The sequence below is a fragment of the Felis catus genome, chromosome E2 (genome assembly GCF_018350175.1).
Source record: "Felis catus isolate Fca126 chromosome E2, F.catus_Fca126_mat1.0, whole genome shotgun sequence".
Lineage (NCBI taxonomy): Eukaryota > Metazoa > Chordata > Mammalia > Carnivora > Felidae > Felis > Felis catus.
In genome coordinates this window covers 34,180,222-34,204,753 of record NC_058382.1, presented here as the reverse complement: position 1 = coordinate 34,204,753, position 24,532 = coordinate 34,180,222, and the positions used below count along the sequence as shown (strand labels likewise).

Here is a 24,532-nt window from a genome sequence, read left to right as displayed (position 1 = left end):
TCTGAAATGAACATACAGAGAATCTTTAAGGGTCACATCTAAAGGCAGGGGACATAAGTGAACAAAGGGTATGATCTTTTAGATTTATTCAGTACTAAAGAACGTATAGCTTTTATCAGGAAATCATTGCCACTTGTTATACTTCTCTCACAGAACAAATTGTGAATACTTTAGGCAAAAGACTAGGTAATGAAGTTAAACAATTACACTTTACACAGCTTTGTTTTATCTCATTCCAAAAATCATTATGTGGTCCTCTTCCGAAGGACCATTGTTTTAAGACAGTAACACTCAGCCTACAGATCTTATGCAGGATGCCAGAGGCCACCTCCAGTACAGGGTACGGGGCTTTGCAGTCAGAAAGACTGGGCGCAGGTCCCAGCTCTGCAATATTTACAGCTATGCATTCTAAGTACCCTGACTATTGACACACTTTAAAACATGGAGATAATTAATAATAGTTCTTACACAGTACTACTGTGAGGATTAAATGGAATAGTGCATGTAAAACATGTGGCACAGAGCCTTACACTTACACTGGATCCAAAAATGCAAGATGTTATTATAAAATGAGTGACTAAATAATCTGGGATGTGGGGACTCTGGAGTAAGACCTGATTTAAGAGCACTAAGAAGGGCGCCTGGGTGGCTCAGTCGGTTGAGCGTCCAACTTCGGCTCAGGTCACGATCTCATGGTTCGTGGGTTTGAGACCTGCGTCGGGCTCTGCGCTGACAGTTCAGAGTCTGGAGTCTGCTTCAGGTTCTGTGTCTCCCTCTCTTTCTGCCCCTCCCCTGCTCTCCCTCTGTCTTTCTCTCCGTCAAAAGTAAATAAACATTAAAAAATTAAAAAAAAAAAAGAGCACTAAGATAACTGTGGGGCACTTGGGTGGTTCAGTCAGTTGAGTATCCAACTTTTGATTTCAGCTCAGGTGATGATCACAGTTTGTGGGTTCAAGCCTGGCGTGGGGCTCTGCGCTGACAGTGCAGAGCCTGCTTGGGATCCTCTTTCTCTGCCCTCCCCTCTCTTTCGAGATAAACTTTAAACAAAGAAACAAACAGCACTAAGATAACCAAAGAAGTTATCTTTTATAGTTATCATCTACCCTGTACTAAAATAATTTTTACTTATCCATACTTTTAGACAAAGAACCTTAGAAGGGATTGTAGCTTAATCATCCCAAAGGCAATGTCCATTAGAATTGCTTAAGTACTTCTTAAAATGCAAATTCCTGGTTCCACTCCAAATCACCAGCATCAGAATTTCTAGGATGTGACCCAAGCAACTATTTTCTTCAAATTCTCCAGTTGATTCTGATGGTGGTCAGGTTTGGAAATCACTGTGCTATAGAACCTAACACAGAAATGTGTCACAATAGGTAGGACCTACTAACTGGATGAAGGAACAAATTGAAACACTACAGAGTGATTCTTCTGAGGTCAAAAAAGTTAATCTCCCTTTCCAGAAAAATGAACTGATACTATCTTTGAACTTAGCCTTCTGGAGAAGGCAGCCAAAAAAGCCATTAGAGTACAGTTACATCCATTAATGATTATATACAGTACATATTGACATAATGAATAAAATAGCTCCCTATTTTTCCCAACAGACCCACCCTATGAAGCATCATGAATCGAGATGGTACCCTGCTGATGGGTAATGTCAGTCAATGGTTGACAGACTGAATGAAATGGAAAATGAATAAGAATAGAGATTATGTAAAGGCAAAACATCTCAAATACCTATATACTTCCACATAACTTTGATGACTACTTAGCATTAGATGGTTGGCTCGATTTTGAGAACAAAAAAAGCTAGTCACATAATTTAAATATACGCAAGGACTAGATCTGTGGCTGTAGCAGTCATCAACTGACGTGGCAACCACCAACTGATTAAATTATAATGATGCCACTGGATGCCATTGCTTAGTAGAGACACTTTTTACCATCTAAATGATAATGCGTTTTAAATCATTATACTGTTCATAGCCATTTTGCTGCAAGTGCATAATTATAAAACATTTCCTTTTACAAAATAAAGTAACAACTATTCTTTCCATTTCTATGTCATTTATGATTTATTAGATTTTTACATTTTATTTACTTTAGCGCTGCTCTGAAAGGGAAAAAGAAATCAAACTTGGGCTCTCAGAAAGTTCAGTGTTAAGGCAGTGAGGTCTGGTACTCAAAACACAGACCTCTACCATCATAAACTATCCACCACAGAGACATCTGGCCAACTGATCTAACCCTGTCTGACGATGGTCCAGGAATCAATGATTCATCTCTTCAAATATTTGCTTGCATTCAATCATAATAAAGCTCAGTGACATTAAGAATACTTTATTTTCTCTGAAAATAAGACTTCAGGATTATGCTGCCAAGAAGGGAGAAGCTGGTTAAATGAATGGCTATAGGAAGAAAAAACACACTTTGGGCATGAAATTACCATTGCTGTCATCTTCACCTCATCATTCCAAAACAGTGTTCCAGGATGCAGTAATTTTTTCCAAGCCACTCCCCAATTCTCAAAGACTAAATCCTATAGCATGAAGAGTAACAACATGTAATACATTGAAAATTTTAATGGTTTTCTTTCATTAGATCAAGTTTTGGATTTTATCCTAAGACAGTGAATATGCATAGGACCAGGGATAGCGTCCAGTGTCATGTTTAATGCGCCCTCGACATTTTATTATGGACAGCTTCAAACATACAGAAAAGTTGAATTTTACAGTGAACACCTACATACCCACCATCTACATTCTAACAATAACATTTTACTATACTTGCTTTATCACACACCTATCCTCAATCCATCTGTTTTTGATGCATTTCAAAGTAAATCACAGGTATTAGTATACTGCCTCCCTAAATAATTCAGCATGTATATCACTAACTGGCCTTCAATATGTTTTCAGAGGTTAAATCTACACATAATGAAAGATACAAGTCTTAAGAATATACGTGCCAAGTTTTGTCAAATGCATACACCTGTGTAACTCAAAGGTCGACAACCTTACTCAAATATTTTTGTTTTTAAAATATTCTACAGAACAGCCCAAAGAACATAACTTTTTTTTTTTTTTGAAGACTGTGTCTAAATGGGGAAAAGTTGGAGGTCAACAAGGTTATTTAGTTGTACAATAAGTAGATAAGAAAAGTGTATTATATGTCAAGAGTATACTTACAAGTTGAAACAGAAACCACCTAAAGACATTTTAACAAGAGTGTTTTTCTCTAGACTCAAAAGCATCTGATATTCTGTGGTGGGGGTGGGGGTGAGGGGGGAAGATTGTGAAATATTTGGTTGGGACTTCACTTTTCCCCCAAAAGGAAAAGCAGCTCTGGTAAGATAGTTTTACATGTTACCCAGGTGTCCAAAACTATCTGCATTAGTGCTGGCCACTTGAAGTTTAAGCCAGATAGGGTACTATTATCCCAGAGATCATAACTAACCTTCACATTGTCCGAGAAAAGCACTGGGTAATTTTCATACTTCTGCTATGCACAGAGGTTAGTTAGAGAAAGTACAACTTTGGGAGGAAAAGTAGTTAATTTTTCTGGTTGAATTGGTAGAGAAGGAGTAGCTGGAAAAAGCTTCTAAAACGTTGGGAACTTTTTAACTCAGTAGCAGTGGTGGCTGTGGTCAGGTGAGATTTTTTAGCAGAATAAATTATAGAAGATAGCCCTGACCTGAAACAGCACAAAGGAGAAGAGTCAAATCCTTTTAATATTCAAAAATTGTAACAAGAAATAAAATGTAGGGCTGGGATAGAGTAAGGAATTTCCAGAAGCAAATAATAGTAAAAAAGGACAAGTAAATAATACTTGCCTGGTCTCAAGAATTGAAAATTTTGCCTTGAATCCAAAACGGAAATGCTAAGGAAGAACTGAGGTAAGCGCTAATGATGGCTACAGTACGGAGGGGAAAACCACACGTAATACGCCACACTATTGGGGATTTATCCCCCCTGGGAGACCAAATAACAGGAAGTCATATAGATCTGTTACTCAAACACATATATCATCCACAAATCTGAAGGAAAAGGACTTTACTGTTACAGAACTCTCTGCTATTAAGAAAACAAAATGTGTCAATAGCATGTATAGCAACACTTTCCTTAAAGAGATCTACTTAAATAGTCAATTGCATACTCAATTGGATACCTATTAGAAACTAATAGGCAGTCAATAAGTAATTTAAGTGAATTTATTCTAAAATCTGTAAAAATGAAATATTTCCAAAGGAGTTATCACTTTGAAAAACTGAGACAATATCACTCAATAAATATAAATCCAATGCTTATATGCACCAAGCAAAGCCAAAGAAAGGTCCTCATGTTTTTGGCAGAGGGACAAAGGACAGCAACAGACAACACACCTAGTGCCGGACCCATAACACAGCACATGCCATAGAAGCTTACGGATACAGCATTAGGTCTACTAGGAGGAGGCCTCTCCCTCGACCGTTTTTCCAGTGGAAAAGGAACTTAGTGACCTTCAAGTATCTCTTACAACCAAGTTTTTAGGTGACTATATATACCAGAATTAGCAAAAGGGGAATGAAGATTTATCTGTGCTGCAACACATTCATGTTTTAAATTATAAGCCAAAGCATTTTTGGTACAACTATGCCTAGCCACACAGTGAAAAGTTAACCAAAAGCCCATAAATTAAATAGATAAAGATGAAGCTAATAGTAATCTAAATGGCAGGTGGGGGAGGGGGGTAGAAAAGAGGAAGCACAATGGAAACCCAAGATCCATTTGAGACCATACTGAGGATACATCCTAAATAAGCACCCTTCCTGAATATGGCAGGAACCCCATTCTGCATATGACATGTAAGAAGCTTTGCACTGTTGCCAAGTTTCCCAGGACAGACTCAGGGACAACAGTAAACTCTAATGCTATACTAGTTTTGGCTTATGAATACACATTTTAGTAATTCTTAACAATTCACTTCATAAGTTATTAATAAGCAGCCCTTAGGTATATGAAAGTATGAACAACTATGAAGCAATAAGAACTGAAAAAAGGAGTTGCACTTCTCACAAAGAACGGTGGAGTAGGAGCCGTACTTGGAGAGTCACTGCATTAGGGGAGCCCAGGAGCAGAAACTTAACTCTTCCGGAGGTAGAAGGGGTAAGAAAAAAATTACATTGCAACGTTAAACCGAGGTAATAATAAACTTGCCAAGTCAAGTATTTCAAACGTTCTATTTGATGTGTATAGGACCCATGATATTATGCCTGGAATAATTTCAAACAGCAAGAAAGTTACATGCACGGTTCACTCATTAACAAACTTCTGGAGTGCATCAATTCTTTAATTTTTCAAACACATTCTTCATTTTCAAAAGCTCAGAAAGGGAGAAAGGAAAATATTCTCTTAAAGCCAACCACTATAAAATGTTTGCTTCATTTAGCCTTGTATATATCACACAGTTTTATACAGTTTTCTATAGTTAAATATGCTCTTACATCTTTAACCAGCAAGCATTCTCTTTTGAAATGGACACGGAGAGTAAAATTTAACAATTTTACCTTTTTTCCCAATCATATTGCAAAAGCTATTTCAAAAGCTGACCACCGAATAGATAAGCCAAAGTGAAAATATTCATTCTTTTGCACTACTAAAATTGTAAGTCTCCTTCTAATGGTTTTGGCCCAAGTTTTATCATTCACCACTTCCTATTCTGTTTTTCAATTTTCAAAATTGTACCCAAGGAAAAAACTATCCAAACTCAATGGTAAACGCAAAGATGCCAAATATTTGAAGAGAAGCTACACTGATAGTTTACTGCTCCCAAATAACTCTGGATATAGACTGCTGGTTCCATTGTGATTCCCATCTGTGGTGCCTAATGATTTTCCATTTACTTTTTAAGCCCTGTGACTATCGCACCTACTTTACAAGCATCCGATCACGAAACAGAAAACTTCCAATTTGAAGTAGTAATACTGATTACCATCCTTAAGAATTCCTAATAATTTCTCAAACTATGTAGATATTAGAGTATCAAGGAGAGTTGTATTTTAAAGGATGCAAAATGACTTCTCACTTCATTAAAAAAATTATTTATTTTTGTAATTCCTGATAGGCTGAATTAAGATGAGTAGAAACAAAATGAGTAAATGCACTTCAGGAACACACAACAATTTTTTTGTTATTCTCTTGCCAAAACACACTTCAGAGTTGTATCGAATAACAAACTTTTATATAATGCTAAGTTTTTATTTCCCCTTGTTTCTTGGCCAATTTACTAAGGTGAAAAGTCATTTGTTGACAAACTGAAAAAGTCCACATAGAGCATGCTGGAACATTTCCTATAATCAATAACTTAAAAATAATCATGGAATACAGAAATAATGAAGGGTTTGTGAAAACAGCAAAAGCAGGCCACAGACATTAAGCAGTAGGTCAGGACAACATGTATCCTGGGAAATCAGAAAGCTCATAAAATCACCACAGTGCTTTTTTTTTTTTTTTTTTTAAAGACCCATGGAATATAAAATTAGAAAAACATGAATTTCAAGCCAGCTTTTAGCTAAAAAACAACAACAAAAAAAACTTCAAAAATCACAAATTATCCAACATCTGGAAAACTAGCTAACAAACGCCATTAACCGAATATTAGGAAAATGTCATACATGGACTCAAGTATTTTATAGCTTCATAGGGGGAGCTACAAAGCAAGATGTCATTCGAGGAAATGTAACTTCTATATATGGGGAAAAATAAAAAGAACCATTGTGGAAGAGAAATTTAAAAGCAATTGCTTATGTGCCTCATAATCTAGTTTGAGGCCACCGCAGAGTGCAGAAAGGCATAATATTCGTGGGGGGAAGAAAGGAGGTCTCATTTACAAAAGCACAAGAGAGGAAGCATGATATTCACTACATGTAGACATCCAAAGGCCATAAATATATAGATGGAAAAAGGGGAGGAGGTTTATAATATTGAGATCAAATTTCAGCTGTCAGAGAAAAACTTTCATTATATTCTAGTGCTACCTCCTGCCAGCACCATCAGCAGTTCAGAGTAAATTAAAACTCTGGGAGCAAAAAACCGGAAATCCCTCCACTCCCATCTAAGCAGGGGCTGAAACCATGGGTTTAGATCATAATATGACCTAGAAAGCTCTGAACCTTGAGGTTTTCATACAATATGGCTCCCAGTACAAGAGGTGATCAACAATTGTGTTAATACTAATCCCTTACATCTACATACTGCTTTACAGTTTAGAAAGCGCCTTCACTTTTCTTCTCCAACCCCTTTGGTGGTAGAATCGCAGTACTTGACTCGCACACAGCTTGTAGTTTCCAAAGTATCTACACGTACTGCCCTATTTTACAGAAGGGACCCGAGGAGGTTAATAAGGACGGTACACGGTAGGTGAGGGGCCTGGACGTCTGCAGGACCCTACTCAGTCACTCGTAGACACTTCCAACCTTCTGAAGTTCAAAGTACAACACTCCAAGGGGGAGCAGCCAGCCTCATTCAGACAGCTCTACGGCATGGAACTGCACAGTTTCAGTGAACCATCTCTGCCTCGCTCTCCCTCCCCGAAGACAGGGAAACTGAGGCACCAGGTAGGAACAAAAGCCACAGCTAGAGTCACGCAAGCAGTGCTGTTAGGATGGACTTCCCTCCACCCCACCTGCACTTTGCCCAGAAGCAGCTGAATCCTGTGTTTGAGACACAGGTTCGGTCTCCAGAGAGGAAAACCCTTGCCATTGCTGCTTCCCTCTCACTATTCTCCGCCGGGCTTTCCTACCGATGGTGGTCTCTTCTCTCCAGAGCCGCTCAGCAACAACCTCTCTCTAGGGCCCTTACCCATTTTCCACATCGGGCCTCTGGAGTAAAAGAATCCTCTAGCTCTGGCTCCCAACTCCTAGTCCCTCTCCCTGAGGTGTCTCTCGACCCCAAGGCATTTCTATGTCTCCCAGGGGAAGGTCCGACTTCCACCCGTGCCACCTAAACCTTAAACTCCACAAAAGAAAACCCTCCCAAAGCCTCCTCCCGTTACCCCTTCCGTCCAGGACACCCCCGAGGAGCACCCCTAAACATCAGGAGCCTCCCAAGAGCTACCTGCCTCTCACCTGGGCCCTTTTAGCCACGGCCTCCTCGGAAGGGCGACCCCCAACAACCTCCTCCGGTCACGAATCCGCTAAAGGGGGAACACCCTCTTCCAGGTACCTCTTCAGGCGCCTTCAGCGCGGGCCTCAGTGGAGAACCTCCGGGCTGTTTCCTGGGCTCTGCCCAACGCCACTCCCTCCCGGGCCCCTTCCCGGAGTCTCCCTCAGCCCCAGTCCGGTCTCCCCACCGCAGACTCGGGCTGCTGTTCCCCTCCCTCACGGACGTCCCCAGCCCTCGGACTCCCCCCAGCTCCGCGTCCCCAGTGGTTTCCCAGAGCAGCGCGGCCGGGCTGCGGCACTGACTTCTCCAGCTCCAGGGCCCACCCGAGGGAGGGGGCGGCGGTGGCGGCGCGACTCCTTTGTGACAGGTCCGAGAGAGCGGTAAAGATGGACGCGAGGCCACGGCGCTGCCATTACGCGCTGGGCCCACCCCCGCTTCGTACCGCCCCTGCCCTCCCTCAGTCCCCTAGGAAACGCCCCTTCCTCTGTGGCAAGCCCTCTCCCTTACAGCCAATCATAGTTCAGGGGTGGTATCACGTGATCGCCGGGCCCGACCCGCCCCCCAAGCACGAGCTGGCCAATCCCCTTGCTGAGGTGAGAATGGCCCAATCAAGTCTCTCTGGCTAGCTTTCCTGGTACCGGATTTCCATCTGTCTCCTGGGGAGGAAGAAAGGTGCGGATTGGGTTACGCTACCGGAAGCGGGGCGGAACTTTGTTGTGGCGGTGAGGAAGAGGAAGCCCTGAAGGGTCAAAAGGAATACAAAAGCAAAGGCTATTTTCCTTCTTTTCTTTTCTTCTTTCTCTCTTTCCCTTTTTTTTTTTTCCCCTAAAGAGCGCGTGGCCTTAGTGGTGGCGGTTTGGGGTGGGCACCGCCGAGGTGAGGGGGTCTAGCCTCCTGCACGCTGGTAGGTGAGTGCGGCCTGGGCCCTGGCAGAGAGACCTGGGCTCCAGCTTCTTCGCTGAGGAGATGGGGGTGTGTTGGGGGGGGGGGGGTGGGCTACGTCTGGTGTGAGGTTTAGAGCCAAGTCCGTTCTCAGTCTGCGCACTTGCCCAGTATTCTGAGTCACCGGGGCCAGGGGCTTGCTGGGGGCCAGCCTGAGGGGAGCCGAGGGAACCCGCGGGAAGGCCTCCAAGTCGTCTGGGGGGAAGGATCCCGGCCCTTTCTAGCGGTCTTGGGACTTCGCACCTCTTGCGGGATCTCTTCCACCGTTTCTGCTAAGTGGGGCCACCCAGGTTCCAAGTGAGGAGCGGGCTCTCTCCCAGGGGTCTTGGAAAGGCCCCGGGCTACTCAGGAGATGTGGGAGTGCCTGGTTGGACATGGTTGAATCACAGCGTGCAAGTGTAGGATGGGAAACACATTTATTATGCACCATGCACCTTTTGCTGTGCTCAATGCATTTTCTTCTGATAGATAGCAATCCACCGTGCTCGTTTCGCAAAAAAAAAAAAAAAAAAAAAAGGAAACTAAGACTGAGGGTTGGGTTGAAGGATCTTGATTGAAAGTTTGCTCACGTGAGTTGTCAATGCGCACAGGTGTAAAGGTGGCGACCTACTTGTTGATAGCAGTGGTTCTTAATCTAGTAGAAAACGAGATCTTCTGTGGCCTGCTTAAATGCAGACTCTCGGACCCTACCCCCCAGATAGTCTGACTGAGTAGGTCTGCAGTTGGGACCCAGGGAAGCCAAGTGCGGGCCTGGTGGTGAGAATTCCCGATGCCCTCTTGTGTATACCAGCTGTGAGGTAAGATTTGTTGATTGTTCGGCTGTTTGACTTGATATCAAACAGGGACCTCATGAAATAGTTTGGAGGGCACGACTTCTGAAATCCTTGAAAAGAATCAGTGTTTATACTCCCTTTTGATAACCAGGAATTGAGCGGGGATAAAAGCAGCCTTTACAGTCTTTCAAATGGAGCATGAGAGGAGCTGTTAACAATTTATAGGGGTCTGAAAGCAGAGGCTGGCCGCCTATTTTTCTCAGCTGAAGTGTTGGTGTCTTAATCCTTTACAATCGGGAAGAATTATGTCAAGACCATTTACCTGGTTAGCAGTCTTCCCTTTTACCTTCTAAGAATCTTGATGTTTGGTTAGAGTTTAGCTGCTGCCTCAGAAATTGAAATCCACGTAGCTGGTAAGTGAAGTAATTAAAGTGCGTGGTTCCGCCATTCATGCACTCATACTGTAATCGTGCCTTTTGGGCAGCTGCATTAAACAAGTTCGGTATATTCACTGTTGATCACCTTTTGAAAATGCTTTGTCTTCATTCTTAAATGTGATCTGTTTCTTTATTGTAGGATGTATTTTAAAAGTTGTTTTCTGTTTTTTGTTTTCTGCATTTTCCTGGCGATATATCCAACTATGGATGTGTTTTTGTTGGATTTGGTGTTTGTCAGACTTCTTTTTATTCTGTAAATTCTTGGCCATTTTATATTGCTATGCCCCATTGTTTACCTCCTTTGCTGATTTAACACAGATCCTTTCACTTTATTGTCTATGCCTCTTACTCCTTTATTTTTCCATACTACATCCTGGATAATGTTTTCTTCATTAATTCTCAAGTTATTTCTAATCTGTTATTACACCCTTCCATTGACATCTTAAATTCAGTTATTGTGTTTTTTAGTCCCTGAGGTTCTATTTCATCCTTTTTCAAATGTGCCATGCCATTGTTTCACAGTCTGCTGTTAATTTAGAGGCTTGGTTTTTGTTTCTTTCAACGCAGTAAGCATTGTTTTATAATCTATATGTGTTAATTCCACTGTCAATTCCCTTTGAGTCTGTTCCTTTTGCTCATTATTGCTGCTGTTTTTCCTCCCAGTTCACCTTTACCTTTTTAAAAAATTTATTTATTTTTGAGAGACAGAGACAGACAGAAGCCCAAGAGGGCTCTGCACTGACGCGGGTCTCAAACTCACTAACCTAAGATCATGACCTGAGCCGAAATCAGGAGTTGTACACTTAACAGACTGAGCCACCCAGGCGCCCCCACCTTTATCTTAATGGTATAGTTCTTTGGGACACTAGGTTAAGATGAAGAAGAAGTTGGTTATCAGACTCTGCACCTTTTGTGGACTCCTGGCTTTGACTTTTGTTTCTGTTGCTTCGTAAGTGCATCAAAACAGCAGTTTTCAAGGTCAGAGAAATCCTCAGGATGAAAACCAGTTTGAATGTTGGGTTTAATTTCTGATTTTCTTTCACCTTTCTTGGCTTTGGGCCTTTTTTTTTTTTTATTTTATTTTTTATTTTTTACTGCCTTGTTAGGTTTTCTGTTTAAGAATCATTTAAAAAATTTCTTCCAGTTTTTGTTTGTTTAATCATAGAGGTAGAGGATTGGTCTTAATTACCTAGCCCACTATTTCTGGAAATGAAAGCCCCCTTTCGTGTTGATTTTGGAATGCGAAATTTGTGATTTTAGGCAATCTTAAAGATCGTCTTTCTCCGTATACCTTAAACTTCCACCACTTTTCCCTATATAGTGTCACAGCTGCTGTCAACATGAAGCTTCCCTGGTACTTTTTTTAGTCTTCCTTTTCTGAACTCCATAGTGCTTAGCTTCTGTTTATTCTCTTGTAGCATTTAACCTCATTCTTTTCCTAAAATTGCTTATGCCAACCTTATCTCTTTTACTGAATGCAACTTTTTCATTTGCTAAATTGTAGAGTGCCATTTCAGCACCTAGCACTCTGTGCCTTGCACACAGTAGGTCCCCTGTAAAGATTGACTTCAACAATACCACTGAATGGGTTAGTTGGCCTTGTATGGTTTGTGTAATGCAAAGTTTATCTTCCTTTGAACCCCAGATGAACTAGTTGGTTGGCATTTAGGAGTCACAATGTGTAAAAAATACAGCTAATATTAGAATCATACATAGTGAGGAAAGTGATTATACTCTGAGAGGCACACATAAACTAAGGAACTGATGATCAGTCAAGGAAATCAATATTTTAAGATCTCTTTTTCTTTCAGTGCATATAGATGAATTCAAGGTAAAAGCACATATGATGAGACTGTTCTTTTAAATATTTTTGTTTTTTCAAGGTTTATTTATTGGGACAGAGAGAGACAGAGCATGAATGGGGGAGGGGCAGAGAGAGAGGGAGACCCAGAATCGGAAACAGGCTCCAGGCTCCGAGCCATCAGCCCAGAGCCCGATGCGGGGTTCGAACTCACGGACCGTGAGATCGTGACCTGGCTGAAGTCGGACGCTTAACCGACTGCGCCACCCAGGCGCCCCGAGACTGTTCTTGTGCTATGAAAAGATAAATGTATATATACGTTTGCTTTAAAAAAATTTTTTTTTTGCATGTGTTTTTTTCGATGCCTGGACAACCAGAAGATTGTGACAAATTGCTCTTTATAATAAACATTTTAAATATGAATAAAATTGCATATGCTGTACCCTGATTTTTAGATTCCTTTAGTCTCCTCTGCTACTGGAGTGCATTAAATAAGGCTTAATGTTAGATTGAGGGTTACTTTGGTAACAAATGCTCATCTTGTTCTCTGTTAGAAGTTGTCGTGCTCTGAAGTTTTATAATGTATAGGGAAAGTCATCTTGATCTGAATTACTGTGGCTTGGTAGAAGTGACTTCTGGCCAGAAAGCTATCTATTTGGAATACAGTTGAGTTTGCCAGATGGCAAATTCCTCTTAATTGCTGTCTTGCATTTTGAAATCCCATGTGAGTTGAACATCAGGGTAAAAATGTTGGAAGAGCAGGACTTAAGTATATTTACTGGCGAAAGGAAAGTGGATTGGCCTATTGTTTTTGCTTCCCAAAGAGAAGCCTCAGAACACCATAACAAAGAAATCTGATTCCCCCTGGTGTATTTTTACACTACAGTCTAATGTTAGAATTAGGAAGGTGTAGTGGCCAGTGATGTAAACACTTAAGTAGTCTGCCATCACAAAATTCAATTCCATAGGAAACCAGATCTCATTAACTTGTATCATGGCACTAGCTAAATGGAATAATTTTTCAAGTCAGCAGTAGGAATTACTTTGGGGGCAGCAGCAGTGGAAGTTTTATATCTTGTATAGCATGCGGTGTCACCGGGCGCATTTTGTCCCTCCAACCTGGAAATTAAATACCACAGTCTCCAGTACAAACACAGAAGTGCTATGTTTAACAGTTACTTTGGCCTGATATATAAGAACTTTGTGTTTTTTTGGCTGTCAAGCAAATGTGAAAACTATTTATTTATTTATAAGTGTCAGTTTGTAACTTTTAAGGTTGCACAAAGTGATTTTGGTATGGTTTTGGTTTTCCATGAATTCCCTATTTGAAGAACTTAATCCTTTTTAAGGTAATGCAATGTTTAGTTTGATAATTAAACTTGAATCATCTTACGGGGGAAAAAAGCAATGTGAGTAAAGGAAAGTTGACAGCATTTATTCTTTCTAAAATTAAACACTGAAGAAAACGAATATTCCTGTTGTAAATACTCTTTATTCCTACATGAATCTTTATAGTTCGGTCCCAGGCCCCTGGGCTTTGTTTGTGGTTTTTTTTTTGTTTTTTTTTTTTAATTTTTTTTTTTGGGGACAGAGAGAGACAGAGCATGAACGGGCGAGGGGCAGAGAGAGAGGGGAAACAGGCTCCAGGCTCTAAGCCATCTGCCCAGAGCCCGACGCGGGGCTCGAACTCACGGACCGCGAGATCGTGACCTGGCTGAAGTCGGACGCTTAACCGACTGTGCCACCCAGGCGCCCCTGTGTTTTGTTTTTAATTATTCTAGCAAAGGGGAAAAATAAGAGACTTGTGGAAATTTAGCAGGGCAGTAGGATTTAGAAATAAACAGTTTATTTTCCTCTTCTTGCCTACTTCCAGAAGGAGGTGAATGAGCTCCAGGTTCTCATCACCTTCTTTTGCAGAATAAACAACCAATGAAAATTGAACTCTTCAAAGAAAAATGCTTTGTGTGGGAAATACTTATTCTTCAGTGTAACAGCATTTTTCAGTCAGTTGAAATTAAAGGAAAGTAGTGAGTTATTCTTGAAGAAGATATCAATTATGTAATATAGGAAAGCGATTTAATTTTTGGTCGTGTGTTTCTGGCCACCCAAATTTTGTGTTTGAATAGAATTCCCTGTGAGACATAGGAGCTTGAGCAAATGCTTACGTAACATCTACTATTTTCTGTAACTTGTGTGGACATTACCTTAGAATATTCATGTGAGATCATTCTTCCCTGCATAAATTCTTGAAATCCTCTTCATGGTTGGTTTATTAAATAAGTATTTATTATTATCTGCCTAATACATGCCAGACACTGTGCTAAGAAGCACTACGAATACAAAGAGCCGTTGGAACAGTCACAAACGGTAAAACACAGTGGGTCAGTGCTGGGGTCGTGTTAGAGTTAGAAACTGCTCGAGTAGGGGTGAATGTAGAAACAGGGAGACTAGTGGAAGGCTATTGCAGTAGCCCTTGCCGGGATGAGGCCCTGAAAAGAAGACATTAGAAAGGAAAGGACTCAGGAGGCCGGGGTGGCTCAGTCAGTTGAGCTTCTGACTCCTGATTGCGGCTCAGGTCATGGTCTTACGGTTCATGGGTTCAAGCCCAGTGTCGGGCTCTGTGCTGGGGGTGCGGAGCCTGCTTGAGATTCATTCTCCCTCCCTCTGCCCCTCCCCAGCTCTCTCTTTCTCTCTCAAAATAAATAAGTAAACTAAAAAAAAGAAAGGACTCTCCTCTTGAAAAAAAGGAAAGATGGATAAAAAAGAGGTCATTATGAGGTAGCAACACCAGACTTGGTGACTGGTGAGATGTAAGGCAGTGAGGGAAAAGGTTCATGTCCAGGTTTTCAGTCAGGGAAACTAGATTGATCCGTATTTATGCCCTTCATTGTTGCCCCTTACTTGTACTATTCATTGTAGTAATTCGTTATATGCACTATTATCTGGTATTAACTAGCTTAAGGGTACTAACTCTTTTAAAGTTTATTTCTTCTATGCACCTCATAGAATCTGGCATAGTGCTGGACTAGTGGAAGCACAATGTCAAGTTTATTTAAATTAACCTAATAAAATAGTAAAATGGAGAAACCAACTAAAGGGAAAATATAGAATTACCAAATTATATATACATGTAAGTTTTTCCTAATTTCTCTGTTTGATGTAATCCCTTTGTTCACGTGACTGATCTGTTTCTCCCCCACTCCTTGAGTACAGACAGTATTTCTCTCCTATAATCAGTCCAGAGCTTAGCGTAGTGCTTTGTAGTAATGGCAGACCTTTCAAAGCATTTTTTAGGCATGTGTCAAACAGTGTGCTAAGTGCTTTGCACAAATTACCTTGTTTATCCTCACAGAAACTCTCTGTTGTGCAGGACTATTTTAATCCCCACTGGTGAGTGCAACCTGGGGATGAGGAAACCAAGACTCTGAGCACTTAAGTGACTTGCCCAGGGCATACAGCTTGTAACTGGCAGAACTGAGGTCTCTTGATTTCAGACAGAGTGTAAAGTCTTTATCGTTACCTGCGCTGCCTTGTGTAAGGAGACTGGTACAGAAGGTACTTGTTTTCTAGTGGGGAACTTCGATCAAGTTGTGGTGAAAGGTGTGTGAAGTTAAGCTTGCTTCTTGGCGGTATGTATTGACAGTGAAGTTTTGAATCCTGAAAAAAATCCGAGTATTTCTGGAGAGGGAATATCCTGACCATTATCTGAATACTCAGGAGTATGGCCACTTGTTCATGAGCATTTTCTGTCCCTATCTTTGACCTCTCCTAACATAGGAAGATGACCAGTAGCCAGGACGGCCACTGGCAAGGTTGAAGGCAAGGAGGGAATGATGGTTGAAGTGCCAGGGAATGAGGACACACGGAAGATGTAGAAAGGCTAGAAAGGATAGAGCAATCTGTGCTTTAGTTGTATCCCTTTAATGCTCAGAAATTCATTATAATTAGGTGTGGCCATCTAGCTTTTTAAAAGTTATTTTGAGACAAGGGAATATCAGGACTATAATATTAGCTTTAAAGAGCAGGCTTTTTTAAGTGTTCATTCGTTTTGACTCTGTTTTCGGGAAACCATCCCATTGAGAGCGGTAGTTTCTCTGTCAAATTCTGAAGCCATTGTCTTTAAATTTCCCTTTTTCAACGTGCTGCTTCATTTTCAACGTGCTGCTTCATCTTCTTTGAGTTTTGGTAACCATCTCCAATTCCTGGTTTTGTCCTTGTGGTGTGAAAGATGGTGAATGGCACAGACTCAACTCTTTGGGTAGAAGTTGAATTCTAACACTTAAGTGAAAAAAGATTGATGAGAAAGAGAATAAGGATTTCTTGGAATCCCATAGGTTTGTCTTTTTCCCAGAGTGAAGTGTTGGAAGATTCTCTAGTTTCTGTTTCAAATTCAAATCTTTTAACACGTGTATCTTGAAGGCTTTGTCCCTTGAGTTCAGGGATCTTGGTTAAAGTTTAAGTGAAGACAGGTTCTCCTTTTCCAAAAATGCAACAAGCTGTGAAAATTAATGATTTTACTTTCTTAATTTTGATTTATAAGAATAAATCTTAGAGACTGAATTCTCATTTAGATGGAACCATTTGCGAGTCTAGGTTTTGTTTTGTTTTGTTTTTGCCTATTGGAACACTTTTTTTCAGTATTAATATGTTATTTGCTTTCCTTTTTTAAAACGTACAATGAGAGTAGAGAGATGCATTCAGTAGGAAGGCCAGGGCATTGCCACATCCTAACATTTATTTCCCAGGTTGAAATCCTATGCAATCTGATAAGTTTACTGCTTTGAGAAACTATTATTTTTCTCTGCTTCGTAAGATTAAAAGAACTAGGGATGTTTGGTCCAGAAAAGTGACAGATTAGGAGGACCGTGGGAGTTGTCCTCAAACAGTGGAAGCATTGTCATGTTGTAAAAAGGATTTGGCTCCTTTTCTGTAGTCCCAGTGGATTAAACCTGAGTGTGGAATTTATAGGGAGACAGATTGCAGTTTGGTTTAAGGAAGAACTATCCTACCAGTCAAATCTACTCAGAGAGGGAGTCAGCTGCCTGGGAATGAGTGCATTGGTCCCTGTTGAAGTTTTAGAGTGTGGGTTGGATGAAAATCTCCTGGGTATGTATGGTGGATTTGTATGTTGGATGGAGAATCCTGTTAGGTGTGACATAAGGACCCGAGCCACTCTGAATTATTTACCAGGAAATAAGAAAGGGGGGACATCGAGAATCCAGTGTATCCCTCCCATTCATTAGAGTCCTAATTTAAGACATTTAAGAATATGTCAGCTCATGTTTCCTAAGAGGTTATTCTGCAGAACTTGAGGAATTTTTGGCATGGTCAACAGAGACTGAATAATTCTGTTTCTGTAACAGTCCTTTGGCTGGAGACATTGAGGGTAAATCACAAGTGTGCAGGTTGTGGGTTTTAGGTGGGAACAGTAGCTTCTGCCAATTGATTTGGTTTTCTTTCTAGTAAATTTCAAAATTCTCTCTCATGGTTGTTATATTGAACTAAAATTCAGCTACAGTAGGATTTGGGCTGAAACTGGTCTCTTGTTAAGAATGTTTGGATTTGTTTTCTTATCTTCCATTTTCATCTTTATTAAAATATTTACATGAACAGTTTCAGCCTGGAATTTGGTACAGGAAGAACGCTGAAATTGACATGTCCTTCTTTTTAACCAGGATCCCAGGTTTCTGGGGAAGGGGATGGTGAAGTGGGTAAGAGTATGAATTTTTGATGTCAAACCAGCTCTACCATTCACCACCTTTTATCCCCTTGGACGAGTGACCTAACTTCCCTGGGCTTCCATTTCTTCATCTGTGAGGAGAGAGTATTTCTCATAGGGTCAATGGAAGCATAAATGAGATAATATACATAAAAATGTATTTGGTGCATGGTAAGAGTTCAATAAATGGCAGCTTCTTTATTTTTGTGCTATCAGTAGAGACTTACATTTGTTATTCGGGATCATCTTGGAATGGACATTGAGTTGATGTCTTAGTAGTGCAGAATATCTGCTTCCTTGTTAGGGTGTAATTCTGTGAATAATACAACATGTCTGAGTAGAGAGTTAATTCCATGGTTCTTCAGAAAGGAAGGAAGGAAGGAAGGAAGGAAGGAAGGAAGGAAGGAAGGAAGGAAGGAAGGAAGAAACTAGCAAAGAAAAGCAGAAAGGCTTAAAAGGAGTAATGCACACTCCTCTATATTTCTTTGTCCCTTCCTTCCGAAGAGAGGCTCAGGTAGAGGTATATGGATTTGGGATTTGGGAATCTTGTACATCAAGATATTCATAAAGTGGGCGAGGTCATTGTGGGAGTGAGAAAAGGGAAGGATTGAAGATAGACTCTTTAGGGGCATAGATCTGTAGCTTACAGGAAGGAAGGTCAGGAAAGACCTGAACCCCACTCAGTGTGGCGCACAGCACATTAAACCTGAAGTTAGGAGATCTGGGTTCTCGTCTCGCTTTCTCCATTTGGGGCTTGTGTGCCTCTAGGCACATCCCTTCCCTGTTGTACAAACTAGACTTTGTTTCCAGGGCTCCTTGAATACCTGAGTTTCTCCATTCTGAGACCTACTTGGAAACAATAACGCAAATGGAGGTAGTGGAATGTCCCTGAAACAGGTATTTCAAGAAGGAACAATGTCAGATGTCACTGAAATAAAAGAGGTTGAAAACTGGGGAAAAAGTTAGGGTGCCCAGGAAGCCAATTGGTTTAGATTAGAGGGACCAAGAAATATCTGCAGTGTAAGACTTCCGTGTAATTACAGCAGGTAATAAGAATTAGTCCAGGTCCTCTCGCTGACTTCGTAGATAACATAAATGTGAATAAAACTGCCTGATACAGTAGGAAAAATGTAATCATGTGCTTCCATCAATGATCTATAATCTGTTGCTAGGTGAGACAGAGCTAAATCTTGTTTCACCTTAGAATTTAAATTGCGGTTCTCACTTGAAATGTTTCATATGTTTTTTGTAGACCAGTTGTTCCATTATGGATGGAGGGGATGATGGTAATCTTGTTATCAAAAAGAGGTTTGTGTCCGAGGCAGAACTAGATGAACGGCGCAAAAGGAGGCAAGAAGAATGGGAGAAAGTTCGAAAACCTGAAGATCCAGAAGGTATGTGGGCTTACAGTTCGGTATTCAGCGTAACGATCTCTGATCTTCACAGCAGCCCTCAGAGGGGGCACTAATGTCCTCACTTTAGAGTAGGGGGATTGAGACTCAGAGTGGGGCAGGAGCCAATGCAAGGCCCCCGTGGTGGGAGCAGAAGCACAGTATGCATTGTCCATGCCACCATCCTGCCTTCTAGGAGATTCTGCAAGTCTGTTCCATCTTTACAGGGGGATGCAGGATCTGAACGACTGAGAATGCTGCCGCTTTGTGGGGGTTGGGCTGGCCCCTCTTCCAGTTAACTGTCTCGGCCGTGGGTCCTCTTGCCGTTGGTGGTTGCCTTTGAGAACTGCCGGCCCCTCTCTCAGGTCCAGAGGGAAGCTGTGGACTTTGTGCTATTTTTGTGTTATCCTTGCCCTCAGATCATGCAGAGACTTGACTTTATCTTTGAAATCCTTTGTGATTCCAAAATAATGTGAACAATTCTAAAGTATGTACCTTTTCTCCCCCCTCTCTTTCTTTCCCTCCCCCTTTCTTTCAGAATGTCCAGAGGAGGTTTATGACCCTCGGTCTCTGTATGAAAGGCTACAGGAACAGAAAGACAGAAAGCAGCAGGAGTATGAGGAGCAGTTCAAATTCAGTAAGCTTCAGAAACAGTCCAGCACACTCCGCACAGCCTTTTTGGTGCACTTTTGCCTCATGCAACACTTTGTCTAACTAGCCACGGAACTGTCTTGATTATCTAGTCTCTAGATGTTCATTTGGTGGAAAAGAGATAGCTTGCTGCCTTCCAGACCACATTGAACATTTTTGTTTCGAGCTCAAGATACCCATTTTAATTCTGTGCTAATGTCTAGTAATGGAAGAAATGCCTTGATTTTATGCTGTGTTCCCTCTCCAGAAGCCGAGGTGTTTACAAATTCTTTCTTCTAATCCTCTAAAGGATCTGCTGCTTATTAAAAATAAGGAGAAGGAAAAATCTTATTTGACTCTGTTTTCCTTTTAGCCTGCTAAGTGTTCCTTGTTCAATTATTTCCTCAGAAAACATGGTAAGAGGCTTAGACGAAGATGAGACTAACTTCCTCGACGAGGTTTCCCGGCAGCAGGAACTACTAGAAAAGCAGCGAAGAGAAGAAGAACTGAAAGAACTGAAGGAATACAGAATATCCTTTGTACCTTGAGACAAATCTGTATGGTGTCCGTTTCCTCGTCAACGTCTGTGGATTTAAGTTTCTTCACAAATAGAATGAGAATAAGGTTTTCTACCTCGTGACCTCTGAGTTCCCTTTCAACACTGACATTCCTGTGACTGAATAACTGGCAGCGATTTATGGAGTTAGGTCGCATGCAAGAGTCTGTTGCAATCAAAAGTCCAGATCCTTTAGGATTAACTAAAGGCCTAAATCCTAATAGTCAGTACCAGGGTATTTTTGCCTTGTGGGATTAGACTCTGAAACAGATGGGCGCTGCAGTAAACTCATCCAGGGGGGAAATTGGCTTCTGAGTTTCAAAAGGAAATGTTTAGCGACTCTCCTGTGTCCTCCTTAAGATCTTCTGTTCTGTTTCCACAGAGGGGAAAACCGAGAAGACAACAAAGATGACCTCGCTTTGGCTCAGTGTTGCCTTTTTGTCATCCCCTGCATGTGTCAATAGGCATCCCACGTGTAACTTGGCTGAGTCAGAATTCTCAGTTCTGTGCCTCACCACCCCTACTCTCCACTCCTCACACTGCCCTCGCCCCCCGATCTCTTCTTTTTCTGCTCTTTCAGATCTCCGTAACGGTGCTTCCGTGCCTACACGGGCCTGGCCCAAAAACTGTTTCCAAAATGGACTCCACCTCTGTGCAGTTCGACTCTCTGTGCTTCTCAGGACCACTGTGACCACCAAATTAGTCTCTGCTTCTGCTCTCATCTGCAACAATCCATTCTCACTTTGGTCAAAAAGAACATTTAAAAACATACATGAAATCCTGTCACTTTCCTATTTGAAACACTAGTGGCTTCCTGTGGCCTTTAGGCTTAAAAGTCTGCGTTCTTACCAGGCCCTGCATGATTTAGGCCAACCCATCTTCCTGTTGCGTCTTGAACTGCTTCCTCGTGTTCACTACACTCCAGCCTGCTGGCCTCCTTTATGTTCCTCTCAGGCTGAGCTTTGTGATTCCATTTCAAGGCCTTTGTGTTTGTTGTTTTTCAGCCTGGAATGTTCTGTCTTCAGATTTTACAGGGCTGGCATTTCATGGCACTTGGGTCTCAGCTCTCGTCTCCCTCATAGAGACCCTCTTCCCTCCACACCCCCTCTAAAATTTCACCAAAGCACATCAGTGTGTATGATGTCACTTTTTAACAGTAATTCTCGTAAGAAAATTAAGAAAATCTTAATTTAATTTGCTTCTTGGTTTCTGTGCCTCTCTTACTGCTGGAATATAAAGATCCATGAGAATAAAGATTTGGTCACCACTGATTTCCCTGGTTCCTGGCATGTAGGTTCTCAGTGTATGTGTGAACAAATTAATGAATGACTCACAGGAGAGCCACCCTAGCTTTTTTCCTATGAGAAGACTTATTTGAATATTTCAAGCTTATAAATTGAATAACCCCACTGGTGTGATTGAGCAGGCTTTACCTCTAAAGTTAGTGATACGGCTGTGTCTATGTGCTAGTTGGTTTTTTTTGCAGGGAATGTGCAGTAGGTTCCGTTAAAGAGCTGTGTAGGAGCAAATGTGGACTAATTCCCAGGGATTTGGCTGAAATCAAGGTGACTGACAACAATTGAGATAAGGTGGCAGCTTGGTGCCGTGAAACCCACTGTGAACTGGTGGTGAGAGCCCTGGCTTCCAGTCCCGGTTTTCCTAGTGGGATTCTGGTGTAACATTTAAGATTGGAGATGAGGGGCGCCTGGGTGGCGCAGTCGGTTAAGCGTCCGACTTCAGCCAGGTCACGATCTCGCGGTCCGTGAGTTCGAGCCCCGCGTCGGGCTCTGGTGAGATTCTGGGCTGATGGCTCAGAGCCTGGAGCCTGTTTCCGATTCTGTGTCTCCCTCTCTCTCTGCCCCTCCCCCGTTCATGCTCTGTCTCTCTCTGTCCCAAAAATAAATAAACGTTGAAAAAAAAAAAATAAGATCGGAGATGATGGAGAGTCACACCTCAATCCCAACTGTAGGATTGAAGCTGGCCCTTCTGGTGCTCCCCTTCTCCACTGCCTTCCCTGGCGACTCCAGAAGAATACTGCGCATGTTTGTAGAGATGGGCAGATGTGGTACATACTGCATTGTGTCACGCACCAGCCTTTTTTCCTCTAAGGAAATACATCAGTTACAGTGATCATTAGAATTATGTCTTGTTTTACGTGCTTAATTTGGCAGGCTAGCAAATAAGACCTAGAACATCTCCCAAGGCAACGTTCTGGAGCGTGGTGTTGGTTTGGCATGAGTGTGCAAAGCCTTCCAGTTTTCAGTTCAAAGGGAAGAATGAACAGGGCAGCAGTAAGGCAAAAAGAAACTTTCCTGCCCTGCTAACATTACAGGACAACACTGGAGAGGCCCCACGGGTAGTGGCTTTTGTTGGAAACTTGGTAAGTTCCAACTGTCTAGAAAAACCGTAGAAAAGCAAGCCTTCCAACCCACTGATCTGTAATGCACGGATCCCTGGCATGCATGCAGCCAGAGACATGTTGAGATAGGAACTGAAGGATTAGACATTTGTTTATTGAAGCTCTAAGTCAGGAGCAGATTCTTGACTTTGCTTGATTGTTATAATAGGAGACATTTTATAATGTGATACTTGTAAAGATGATAAACTGTGGTTTGTGCCATATAAACAATAGAACTTTTGTTTTCTTCAGATTAAACCAGTATTTAGCGATATTATATGTGTTAAAAAGCATGTAATTAAAAAAAATGCCTCATCTAATGAATTCCTTGAGATTTTTGAGGTGTGCTTGTGTATATAGAGCATTTTAGGGAGAGAGGAACTTAAGGGGAAAAATGGCTTATGCTTTGGCTCTGGATCAAAAGTAATATTATTCTCTACCCCATCCCCCAAAAAAAAGGTTGCAGCGTTTTTTTTCACCTATTGATTTTTAAATTTTTTTTATTTTAGAGACAAAGAGCATGAGCTGGGGAGAAGGACTGAGGGGGGGAGAGAGAATCCCAAGCAGGTTCCACGCTCAGCTTGGAGGCCCATGTGGGGCTCAGTCCCGTGATCATGAGTGAGATCATGACCTGAACCGAAATCAAGAGTTGGACACTCAAACCGACTGAGCTACCCAGGCGCCCCAGTTTTTCTTCACTTTAAAGGAATAAAAAGTGAAGTGTTTTTTGTCTGTGTCCTAGTATTATAAATATGTGTGTTTTGTTAAGTTTTTCCATTTTTATTTTTCAATATTAAGAGTTTTCTCTTAAGAGTTTATCCCTTGGTGCCTGGGTGGCTCAGTCAGTGGAGCATCCGACTTCAGCTCAGGTCATGATCTCACGGTCCGTGCGTTCGAGCCCCACGTCGGACCCTGTGCTGACAGCTTAGAGCCTGGAGCCTGCTTCAAATTCTGTCTCCCTCTTTGCCTGTCCCACTCACACACTGTCTCTCTCTCTCTCTGTCTCTCAAAAGAATTTATCCCTTAATGAAGGAGTTGCAGGTAAAAATCATCATGCTGGTGGTTTTTGGCATTTGGTACTAGAAAGATGAAATCTGATTCTTTTTTATTCTAAAAGGCCAAACACATAATATTAACATACAATCAGTTTCCATGTTGACTTTGAAACCCTTAAATTGATGAAACTCAGAATAGTAAGAGTGTTTTGTGTAATCTCCATTGAACACTGCAAATATTTAAGGTCACTGGTGCTTGTAAGAAAGTGAGTGCCTGAAGAGTGATCAGAATTAGAATTTCCTTATTTCTGATACCCAGTTTTCTCCAGGATTCAAAGGCCATATACATATACCCCCTCTGCTTTGGGCTGATATTACCTGCTTCTTAGATGTTTTGGTCGCTAGGTGTCACTATTGTTCCGTTAAGGCATCGCTGCCTCTTAAATAAAGAATTGCACCAAGTCCAAATCTATTGCTAATGGTTTGTGAGAGTGTGAAAGGGAAGGACGGGGAGGGGCTGGCGGAGAGAACAAAAGAAAGTGCCAAAGCTTGACAGCCAGAGATTGAGGTCAAGCCTGCAAGAAGTGATGTTACAAGTGAACTGGTTGTGCTTTTAAAGACATTTTGGTTCTTGTGTTGCATGTGCACTGGGTAAAATCACCTTGAAGAGAATATTTTAGACAGTTTCCTGGGCCTCTGGAGGTCCTTATTCAGTAGGTTTGGGACAGGGGAGGGACTCTTGTATT

General features: G+C 41.6%; 2 protein-coding genes across 9 annotated transcripts in view; one reads left to right on the top strand and one right to left on the bottom strand.

The window, feature by feature from the left end:
- Window positions 1–8,586, bottom strand: part of RSPRY1 (ring finger and SPRY domain containing 1) — a 44,192-nt gene extending 35,606 nt beyond the window's left edge. For 2 of the 3 annotated variants that reach the window (XM_045046659.1, XM_006941537.5), the window contains exon 1: window positions 8,108–8,551. The gene's annotated coding sequence lies outside the window, so the exon portion shown is untranslated. Of the gene's footprint in view, window positions 1–8,107 lie in introns of all 3 variants that reach the window. The other variant, XM_006941538.5, reaches the window with a different exon arrangement.
- A 4-nt stretch (window positions 8,587–8,590) lies between these two features.
- The window catches only part of PSME3IP1 (proteasome activator subunit 3 interacting protein 1), a 31,831-nt gene continuing 15,889 nt past the window's right edge, over window positions 8,591–24,532 (top strand). The window contains exons 1-4 of one of the 6 annotated variants that reach the window (XM_006941530.5): window positions 8,591–8,737; window positions 19,069–19,210; window positions 19,746–19,844; window positions 20,246–20,367. In XM_006941530.5, the coding sequence (XP_006941592.2) occupies window positions 19,084–19,210; window positions 19,746–19,844; window positions 20,246–20,367 (348 nt within the window). In that variant the 5' untranslated portion in view covers window positions 8,591–8,737; window positions 19,069–19,083. The other 5 variants (XM_006941535.4, XM_006941536.5, XM_003998065.5 and 2 more) reach the window with 5 other exon arrangements.